Consider the following 10,460-nt stretch of genomic DNA (forward strand, 5'->3'; position numbering starts at 1 on the left):
GGCGGTTGAATCGAATCAGGACATGCAAATACGACGCTCGAATCGAATTCCTCACAGCGCAAACCCGAGAAATGCTCAGCTCTTCACGTCGCCGGAGGCTGCTTGAGCAGCGAGATGAATGCGCTGAAGCTTTTGATGGCGGACGTGATCTTTGCGCTCAAATATTCCTCTCGGCCAATCTAACACGTGGATGCCACGCGTCTGTCCAGGAATCCAGGAACACAGATCTCGAGCACTTCAACTGCGACCAGTGTACACCAGATCAATGGTCAATAATCAGATTATTGACCCTTGACCAGATAGCCTACACCAGATACCCAATGATGTAGAATTGTTCAAGTGGGTGCACTCGTGCACACGATCGCAATCAACAGGACGGGCGCTTTATACAAAACCAGCAAACAATATTCACGACGTTACCGATTTTGCCAGCAATGGACCACCCTGTGAGTACTCTCTTCCAGAGCTTAGCTCGCACCGCGCGGCTGCATCCGACGCGACCGTTCCTTGGCCACCGCCCTGTCGACGCCAATGGTGACGCCGCCCCCTACGAGTGGCAGTCGTATGCGAGCGTACTTAGTCCCAAGACGTATGCTTGTTGGTGATTTCCCGTGCTCTAGTGCTACGAGCGTATCCAAGCCATTGGCTCAGCGCTCTTGAGCTCAGATTTAATCGCGTCGTCCGACGACGATGGCCACAAGCTCCTCGGTATTTACATGAAGAATCGACCCGAGTGGGTCCTGGCGCAGTACGCGGCCTACTACGCCGGCGCAACCGTCGTGCCCATCTACGACACGCTGGGCGTGACGTCGACGACGTTCATCCTCAACCAAACCTGCCTCGCAACCGTTGTCTGCACGTCAGTCGAAGCTGCGAGCTTGTTGGAGAAGGCTGCGTCAGCGCCGCAGCTGCGCCACCTCGTGCTCTGTGATGTGGAAAAGCCCAGCGAGGCCATCACGACGGCAGCAACAACTCACAACCTGAGCGTGACAACTTTGAAGGCGCTGGAGGAGACCGGCCGTGTGGCACGGCAGCCACCTGCGAGTGTTGCGTGCACTGACGTGGCCATTTTGATGTATGGACCAAGGACCGTGAGGCGGTGCTTACTTGCTTTGTTGTAGGTATACGAGCGGAACGACGGGCAACCCCAAGGGCGCGCTTTTGACCCACGCGTGCCTCCTCGCGCTGTTTCCCGGCATCGACGACCGCATTCTGCCCTTTGAGCCGGTCGCCTCCATTTACCTCGCCGGCCCCGTCATGCTTTCGTACTTGCCGCTCGCTCATGTTGGTGAAAATCAGCTGCAAGCGTACGTCATCCATCACGGCGGCGCGATCGGCTTCTACCAGGGCAGTCCGCTCAAGATTGTCGACGACCTCCAGGCGCTGCGCCCGACTATTTTCTTTAGCGTCCCGCGCCTGCTCAACCGCATCTTTGACAAAATCATGGAAGCTGCGCTCGGAGCTGGTGGTGTTAAAGCCTGGCTTTTCCAAGCTGCGTACGACGCCAAGCTAGCCGGTGTCAAGGAAGGCCGCCTTGACCACTGGTTCTACGATCGGCTGGTCTTCAACCCGGTGCGTGGGCTCACCGACTTGTGACGGAGGTTGATGCGCATACCTACGAACTAGCTCAAGGCGAAGCTCGGTCTTGATCGGTGCGGCTTGCTTGTTTCTGCGGCCGCGCCGCTGGCCCCGTCGGTGATGAACTTTTGGCGCGTCGTGCTCGGTCGCCCTTGCGTTGAAGCATACGGGCAAACCGAGACCGCCGGCATTGCATCTGTGACCGAGTTCTCCGATCTTGACCCGGGTACCATCGGTGTTGCGCTCACGAGCGCAGAGATGAAGCTCATCTCAGCGCCAGAGATGGGGTATGTCATCCCAAAACTCGCCGACCTTCCTGACCTTGTCTAGGTATCTCACGAGTGACACGCGCCACGGTGACGAAGTCGTCAAGGGGCGTGGCGAAGTGTGCATTCGAGGCCCCACAGTCTTCTCAGGCTACTTCAAGGAACCCGAGAAGACGGCCGAGGCGCTTGATGCTGACGGCTGGCTACACTCGGGTGACATTGGCGTCTGGACAGCCGACGGTCGCATCAAGCTCATCGACCGCAAGACCAACATCTTCAAGCTTGCCCAAGGCGAGTACGTGGCCGCAGAAAAGATCGAGAACGTCCTCCAGTCTTCGTCCCTCGTCAATCAAGCGTTTGTCTACGGTGACAGCTTCCGGTCGAGTCTCGTTGCCATCATTGTCCCCGACGAGATCGCTCTCTCGGCGCTTGCAGCTTCACTGCACCTCGATGGGTCGTTGGCCGACTGGTGCCGCAACTCCGAGGTATATGGCTCAATTCACCAGCTGGTCTCTGATGGTTGCGCTAGATCGTATCCGCCGTCCTCGCCAATTTGACCAAGCAAAGCAAGCAGGAGGGTCTACTCGGCTTTGAGACAGTGCGCGCGGTGCTGCTCGAGCCGACGCCTTTCTCGGCGGAGAACGGCTTGCTCACACCGACATTCAAGCTCAAGCGTCACGATGCCAAGGTCGTCTACGCCAAGATAATCGACGCGCTGTATGCGTCCAGCGGTGACGTCACCCACGTTGCGTCGCTGGGTTGAGGTTGCCGTTTAAACCAGCCAATCAGAGTCCAGCTTTTTATCTGGCGGTCTTGATAACGTTGGTGAATCTGGCTCTGGGCTCGAAAGTGTTTCGGCGCAAGCCCAAGAGGCTCGTCGCATTGCCTACGTGCGCTTGATGCTATACCAATCAAGCGAAACCAAGAGACCGTGTCGTGTCTGGCCATATAGATGGGCACGAAATGCGAAAGAAGCACCTGTGACACGGATAAAGAGCACCTGTTTTAGTATCTAAGGTGCGCCTGTCTGGCAAAGTTGCTGAACCGACCCAATCAGCGCCTTGTTGGCAGTAGCTTGCACGGTGGGGCTGTCCAGCGTGTGGGTGGTCTGCGTCATTCCGCTTTTGACACGATGGTCTTCCAGTTTGCGGCCGCACCGGCGGCGATCCCCGCGCTCATCACGCTGGCCCTCGGCGGCTGCTTGTACCAGGCGCTCAAGGCGTCGCCGACCTTGCCGCTCGACATGTACTCGACGATCGACGACGCCTCGGCCACGCCGGGCCACGGCGCGATCTACACGTACCGTGGAGAGCCCGTTACCCTCGAGAAGCTCACGCTGCTCGACCAACTGCTCAAGGCCGTCGACGCCTTCCCGAACCAGCCGTTCCTCGGCCGCCGACCCGTGGACGCTGACGGCGTCGCGGGGCCGTTCACGTGGCAGACGTACGCCGAGGTAGGACTGCTTGTTTACAAGATTGTCGCTCAGTGACCGATCTGTTCGAAGTGCTACAAGCGCATCCAGTGCATTGCGTCGGGGCTCGTCGTGCACAAGATGCTGGAGCCGACCGACGACGGCCACAAGTTCCTCGGCATTTACATGAAGAACCGACCCGAGTGGGTGCTTTCGCAGTACGCAGCGTACCACGCCGGCGCGGCGGTCGTGCCCATCTACGACACGCTCGGTGTCACCTCCACCGAGTTCATTCTCAACCAAACCGGCGTGACCACTGTCGTCTGCACCTCCGCCGAGCTCGAAGGCTTGCTCGCCAAGGCCAAATCGGTGACGTCGTTGCGTCATATCATCCTCGCCGACGTCACCACAATCGAAGCGTACTTGGTGGTTCGCGCCGGCGCGCTGGATGTCCGGCTCTGGACGCTGGCCGAAGTCGAAGCCGCGGGCGCGGTCTCGCTCGTGCCGGCCGTGCCCATTTCGCCAAGCTCCATGGCGCTTCTCATGTACTCAAATCTTATGCACGACAATTTTATCTGATTTGGAGCCAGGTACACGAGCGGCACGACAGGCGATCCCAAGGGCGCGATGCTGTCGCACACGAACCTCGTCACGGTGCGCCAGGGCACGTTTGCCCGCCTTGAGTTTGGCCGCGTCGGCAGGATGCTCAAGAGCCACCCGAGCGTTCTTTCGTACCTCCCGCTCGCCCACATTGCCGAGCAAAATTTGCAGGCGAGCATGATTCATGCGGCCGGCGCGATCGGTTTTTACCAGGGCGACCCGCTCAAGATCCTCGACGACCTCCAAGCTCTGCGCCCGACCATCTTTGCGAGCGTGCCCCGGCTCCTCAACCGCATTTACGAAAAAGTCATGGAGGCGGCGATGGGCGCGGGCGGTATCAAGGCGTGGCTCTTCGTCACGGCGCTGCACGCCAAGGTCGCGAACCTCGAGCGCGGGTACGCGTCGCACGCGTTCTACGACCGCCTCGTGTTTGGCAAGGTAAATAGTATGCAGTGTTCCGGCTCGCGCGGCTCAGATTCGGATTGTAGCTCAAGGCCAAGCTTGGGCTCGACCGCTGCGAACTCTTTTTTGCGGGCGCAGCCCCGCTCGCCCCGCCCGTCCTCTCGTTCTACCGCGTGCTGCTCAACTGCATGTGTCTTGAGATGTACGGTCAGACCGAAGTCAGCGGCAGCTCGACGATGACCGACCACCGCGAGTGCGACGCCGGCACCGTCGGTCCGCCGCTCGTGACAAGCCAAGTCAAGCTCGTGTCTGTGCCCGACATGGGGTAATCGTCCCATACAACGTCATGTAAGTTACCATCCTACTAGCTACCTCGTCGACGACACCAAGCACGGCGACGACGACCAAGCGATGATCGTTTGCGGGCGCGGGGAAGTGTGCGTCCGTGGCCCCGCCGTCTTTGGTGGCTACTACAAGGACGCTGCGCGCACGGCCGAGGCGCTTGACGCCGATGGCTGGCTACACTCGGGCGACATTGGCGTCTGGACGACCGACGGCCGACTCAAGATCGTCGACCGCAAGAAGAACATCTTCAAGCTCGCGCAGGGCGAGTACGTCGCCCCCGAGAAGATTGAAAACGTCCTCCAAGCCTCGCCGTACGTCGCCCAAGTGTTCGTGTACGGCGACAGCCTCCATGCGAGCCTCGTTGCCGTCGTCAACCCGGACGAAGCGGCGCTGACAGCGCTCGCCGCGACCCTCAACCTCGCGGGCTCGGTGGCCGACTACTGCGCGTCGCCCGAGGTTCGGTTCGATATCTAGCTCTACGTCTGTGCTCATGGAATGCACTAGGTGGCCAAGGTCGTCCTCGCCGATCTGCAGCGCGTGAGCAAAGCGGGCGGCCTCCTCGGCTTCGAGACCGTGCGCGCCGTGCACCTCGAACCGACGCTCTTTGCGGTCGCCAACGATCTCTTGACGCCGACGCTCAAGCTCAAGCGCCACGTGGCCGCCAAGACGTACCGGCCCCAGATCGACGCCATGTATACGAGCGTTGGCGCCAAGGCCGCACAAGCCTAGTCTGTCGTCATGACTGTGATGTGGACAAGATTGCTGTGTCATGTGGACCTCTCGTCGCAACGACGTGATCTGGTTCTGGGACTTGAAGTCGGCGGGCGCTTGCAGTTGCAGTACGACGCCACGTGGTCCGGATACATCGCCTGCACGTGTGTTCGAGCACGTATGTATCGGCCGTCGTTGGACAGCTTCTCGGATCATAGGCTACGCAAGTGCATCCTGCAGCATTAAGAACTTATCGGTACCAAGCGACGACCTATTTGCTCCTTGCTGGCTCGGCTATCCGGATAAAGATTTGAAAGGGAACCATCTGGTGGCCGACCAGGCTCGCCAGTCGCCGCGACCGGAGCTTGGGAGGCGGAGGGGGATGGTCGGCGATGAGTTCACCGCGTCGATTTCAGTCGTGCGTCCCAGAACGATCTTGCGCTCGGTATAGATCGCCGCTCCTTGCTCCAGGTCGTTTACGCAATGGCCCGTGTAACTCATACGTGGAGGAGTATCTTGGCGGTTGTAGAATTTTGCTCGTCATTTTTGAAGCCACCTGCACCCAAGCAGATGCCTTGCTGGACCACCGACGCCATCGTGCCACCGGCCGTCTTTTCGCAGCAGATCGCTGAGGGCGACGACGTTGTCTACCGCAGCCTGCCGGGCGCCGCGCCGCTGGACGCGATGACGCTTATCGGCAGCCTCGCACGCACGGCGCGGCAGTTCCCGACGGCGCCCTTCTTGGGCCACCGGCCCATCGATGCGCTCGGCGTTGCGGGCCCATTCCAATGGCAAACGTACGCAGAGGTACGTCGCTCGCCTGGGCGCACTGGATGCTACGAGATGCATGCGTAGTGCTATGCGCGCGTCCAAGCGATCGCAGCCGCCTTTGTGCAGCACGAGATGCTGGAGCCGACCGACGACGGCCATACGTTCCTCGGCATTTACATGAAGAACCGACCCGAGTGGGTGCTTTCGCAGTACGCAGCGTTCTTCGCCGGCGCGGCGGTCGTGCCCATCTACGACACGCTGGGTGCGACATCAACGGAATTCATCCTCAACGAGACCCGCCTCTCGACCGTCGTCTGCACGTCCGCCGAGGTGGAGACGCTCCTCCAGCGCGCGCCGCGCTGCCCGCACCTTCGACACATTGTCGTTTGCGACGTCGCGTCGCTCGAGCGGCCTCTGGTTGCAGCCGCGGCGGCGCGCGACCTCCGGCTATTTACGCTGACGCAGCTCGAGGCGGATGGCCGCAGCCAGCCGATCGACTCGACAGCGCTTAGCGTAGAGGCGATGGCGATGCTCATGTATACGAGCGGCACGACGGGCGACCCGAAAGGCGTGCCCATGACGCACGGCAACCTCAACGCGGTGCGCCACGGCATCCTCGACCGGCTCCGGAGCAGCGAGCGGCTCACAAACGTCATGAACAGCCACCCGAGCGGGCTCTCATTCCTGCCGCTGGCCCACGTCGCAGAGCAGGGCATGCACACATCCATGATCTACATTGGCGGTGCGATTGGCTTTTACCAGGGCGACGCGCTCAAGCTGCTCGAGGACGTCCAGGCGCTGCGCCCGACGATATTCCTCAGCGTGCCCCGGCTCCTCAACAAGATTTACGACAAAATCATGGAAGGCGCGCTCGCGGCCGGTGGCGTCAAAGCCTGGCTCTTCCAGACCGCGCTCAACACCAAGCTCGCCAACTTGAACCAAGGGTATCAGACGCACAGCCTGTTCGACGCGCTCGTGTTCACCAAGGTGCGAGCTTGCACTTCCGGATAAGACTTGATGGACTGATACATTGATCCGGATAGCTCAAGATGGCGCTGGGGCTCGACCGGTGCGAAATTCTTTTGACGGGCGCGGCGCCGCTGTCGGCGACGGTCCTCTCGTTCTATCGTGTCGTGCTCGGCTGCACGTGCTTGGAGCTCTACGGGCAGACCGAGACAGGCGGCGCGGCCACGATGACCGACCTCCGCGAACTCGACGCCGGCAGCGTCGGCCCGCCCATGGTGTCGACCGAGATCAAGCTCGTCTCAGTGCCCGACATGAAGTATTCGTATCGATCGAAGTACTCGAGCTCACAGACGATGATCAACATAGGTACAACGTCACCGACTCAGTGCATGGTGAAGGCGACGCGGCCATCGCTGTCAAGGGTCGCGGTGAAGTGTGCTTTCGCGGTCCGACCGTCTTTTCCGGGTACTTTAAAGCGCCGGCGAAGACGGCCGAGGTGCTCGACGAAGACGGCTGGCTGCACTCGGGCGACATTGGCGTCTGGACGACCGACGGCCGACTCAAGCTCGTCGACCGCAAGAAGAACATTTTCAAGCTCGCGCAGGGCGAGTACGTGGCGCCCGAGAAGATTGAAAACGTGTTGCAGACGTCGCCGCTCGTTGCCCAAGCTTTCGTCTATGGCGATAGCCTCCATGCGAGTCTGGTGGCCATCATCGTGCCCGAAGAGTCGGCGCTCCCTCCACTCGCCGCGACGCTCAAGGTCCCGGGCTCGTTTCTCGACTGGTGCAACTCGCCAGCGGTGCGTTGACCCATTCTTATTGCCCAAGAATCCTATGGTGGCGGCATGTAGGTGACCAAAGCGGTGCTCTCGGACCTTCAGCGCGTCGGGCGCGAGAACGGGCTCCTCGGCTTTGAGCTCGTGCGGGCCATCGCGCTGGACCCGACGCCGTTCTCGGTTGAGAACGACCTTTTGACGCCGACGTTCAAGCTCAAGCGCCACGACGCTAAGCGCGCCTTTGCCTCCCGCATCGATGCGCTCTACGCGTCTGGCGTCTCGGTCGTCGCCGGTCACGCAGCCAAGCTCTGAGTTTGCAAGAGTGTCTGCATGTCGTAATATAAGGACGTACTATAAAAAATTGCCCCTTCGTCATCACGATTGCGTTTTCGTGCGACCCATGTGCAATGTTGAAGACCATCTGCGAATACTAAAACGCCGAGTCTCCTGTATCGACGACGCTCTACGTGTCAGCCGTGAAATGAGGCCTGGCTAGCATCGAGGCTCGCAGTAGAAGAACGACGGCGGTCCAAGCAGCAAATACGATCAATTGTGTCAATGACCAAAGGTGCCAACGGCGACCTACGGAAAGGCGTTGCCACTGCGCAGACAGCGGCCCATCCTAGTCCTAGCCCGAATCCAACATGACACAATCACGAGTCCAGCTCGGTCCTAATTGAGCTCTCTCGCAAGGGTACTCGCAAGTCTACACTATGCGACAAAACGACGGTTTCACTTGTAGACAGCTTGCGTAGCACATGTCTCGCAGATGTCATTACCACATGCCACAAGCGCGGCGCCATATTGCTCGCCAACGTAAACCATTGCCGTCTACGTCATACCATTACACCTCGCAGTAGTTGCTCACGAACCCCAGCCGAGCACCAGGTGGCGCTATTCAAACAAGCCACACCGCTCGCCATTTTGCTTATTGCACGAACGAGACGCGAGATGTTGTGCGGCCCGACCAACCGCCTCGAGGCCCCGGCCATGTACTCGCGCGCCGACCCGGCACCTGCGAGCGGCGACGGCGCCATCTACATGAACCTGGCCTCGCAAGAGTCCAAGCTCGACGTCATGACGCTCATCGAGAGCCTCCAAAAGACGGTTGCAGCGCACCCCAACCGCCCGTTCCTCGGCCACCGCCCGATCAATGCCGACGGCGCCGCGGGTCCGTACGTATGGCAGACGTACGGCGAGGTATTTGCATGTCATCGCGACTCTCTTCTCTGACATCGTCTTTTCTTTAGTGCGCAACGCGTATCGAGAACCTTGCCAAGGGCCTCCTCAAGCACAAGATGGTCGACGCCTCGGAGCAAGGCCACAAGTTCCTCGGCATCTACATGAAGAACCGACCCGAGTGGGTGCTCTCGCAGTACGCTGCGTTCTTTGCCGGCGCGATGGTTGTGCCCATCTACGACACGCTCGGCGCCACGTCGACGACGTACATCCTCAACCAAACGCTCGTGGGTACCGTCGTCTGCACCTGCGCTGAGGTCGAGAGCCTCCTCGCCAAGGCGTCTGGCGCACCGACACTGCGTCACATCGTCCTCGCCGACGTCACGGTGCTCGAGGCGTCGCTCGCCGAGCGCGTGTCGGCGGCGGGTCTGCAGCTCTGGACGCTCGGTGACATTGAAGCGGCCGGCGCCATGGAGACGGAGGCACCGCCGGCATCGGCCAAGCCCGACGATGTGTGCATGCTCATGTATCGTTGGCGACTGAACGAACCCGATATCTCATGTATGGGCTAGGTACACGAGTGGCACGACGGGGGATCCCAAGGGTGCGATGATCACGCACGGCAACCTCAACGCCGTGCGCTACGGCATGGTCGAGCAGCTCTGCATGTCGCCGTCCGTGGCCACCATGCTCCACGGGGAGCCGAGCGTTCTGTCGTTTTTGCCCCTTGCGCACGTTGCCGAGCAGACGATGCACGCCGCCTACGTTTACCTCGGCGGCGCCATTGGCTTCTCCCAAGGCAACACGCTCAAGCTCGTCGAGGACGTCCAGGCGCTGCGCCCGACGTTCTTCCTCGCCGTGCCCCGGCTCCTCAACAAGATGTACGACAAGATCACTGAAGGCGCGGCGGCGGCCGGTGGCGTCAAGGCCTGGCTCTTCCAGACCGCGCTCAACACCAAGCTCGCCAACCTTGCGCAGGGCGAGACGTCCCACGCTGTCTACGACGCGCTCATCTTTTCCAAGGTACAACCGCAGCTCCTCTGGGAAATACCTTAACGAAGCGCACACGTTCGCAGCTCAAGGCTAAATTGGGCCTCGACCGCTGTGCGCTTTTGGCCACGGGCGCGGCGCCGCTTCCGGCGCACGTGCTCTCGTTCTTCCGCGTCTTCCTCGGCTGCACGTGCACCGAGTTGTACGGCCAGACCGAGACGACGGGCGCGACCAACTTGACTGACTTTCGTGATCTCGACGCCGGTACCGTTGGCTCGCCCATGGTGACGGCCGACGTCAAGCTTGTCTCCGTGCCCGACATGGGGTAAGAATCTTGGCTGGTCCACAACCAGCAATCTCACACGATCCTAGGTACAACGTCACCGACACAGTGCATGGTGAAGGCGAGGCAGCCATTGCGGTCAAGGGTCGTGGTGAAGTTTGTATCCGCGGCCCGACCGTCTTT

The 10,460-nt window shown here is 60.6% G+C and overlaps 4 protein-coding genes across 4 annotated transcripts; all 4 read left to right on the forward strand.

Annotated features, from left to right (window-relative positions):
- Positions 1–434: 434 nt before the first annotated feature.
- Positions 435–2,641, forward strand: SDRG_14852 (hypothetical protein; the record flags this gene model as incomplete). The annotated part of the gene is made up of 6 exons (XM_008621010.1): positions 435–572; positions 621–1,075; positions 1,122–1,572; positions 1,627–1,865; positions 1,909–2,329; positions 2,374–2,641. The coding sequence occupies 6 exons, from the start codon at positions 435–437 to the stop codon at positions 2,605–2,607; spliced, it is 1,938 nt and encodes a 645-aa protein (XP_008619232.1). The 3' UTR covers positions 2,608–2,641.
- A 234-nt stretch (positions 2,642–2,875) lies between these two features.
- Positions 2,876–5,378, forward strand: SDRG_14853 (hypothetical protein). Its single transcript, XM_008621011.1, has 6 exons — positions 2,876–3,297; positions 3,349–3,800; positions 3,846–4,293; positions 4,344–4,582; positions 4,626–5,058; positions 5,107–5,378. The coding sequence occupies exons 1-6, from the start codon at positions 2,977–2,979 to the stop codon at positions 5,329–5,331; spliced, it is 2,118 nt and encodes a 705-aa protein (XP_008619233.1). The 5' UTR covers positions 2,876–2,976; the 3' UTR covers positions 5,332–5,378.
- A 490-nt stretch (positions 5,379–5,868) lies between these two features.
- On the forward strand, positions 5,869–8,204 carry SDRG_14854 (hypothetical protein). The gene is made up of 5 exons (XM_008621012.1): positions 5,869–6,120; positions 6,169–7,071; positions 7,128–7,366; positions 7,417–7,849; positions 7,901–8,204. The coding sequence occupies exons 1-5, from the start codon at positions 5,884–5,886 to the stop codon at positions 8,135–8,137; spliced, it is 2,049 nt and encodes a 682-aa protein (XP_008619234.1). The 5' UTR covers positions 5,869–5,883; the 3' UTR covers positions 8,138–8,204.
- A 572-nt stretch (positions 8,205–8,776) lies between these two features.
- On the forward strand, positions 8,777–10,323 carry SDRG_14855 (hypothetical protein; the record flags this gene model as incomplete). Its single annotated transcript, XM_008621013.1, has 4 exons — positions 8,777–9,025; positions 9,076–9,530; positions 9,577–10,027; positions 10,081–10,323. The coding sequence occupies 4 exons, from the start codon at positions 8,777–8,779 to the stop codon at positions 10,321–10,323; spliced, it is 1,398 nt and encodes a 465-aa protein (XP_008619235.1).
- Positions 10,324–10,460: the final 137 nt, after the last annotated feature.

Source organism: Saprolegnia diclina (genome assembly GCF_000281045.1).
Source record: "Saprolegnia diclina VS20 unplaced genomic scaffold supercont1.79, whole genome shotgun sequence".
NCBI classification, from domain to species: Eukaryota; Oomycota; class Saprolegniomycetes; order Saprolegniales; family Saprolegniaceae; genus Saprolegnia; species Saprolegnia diclina.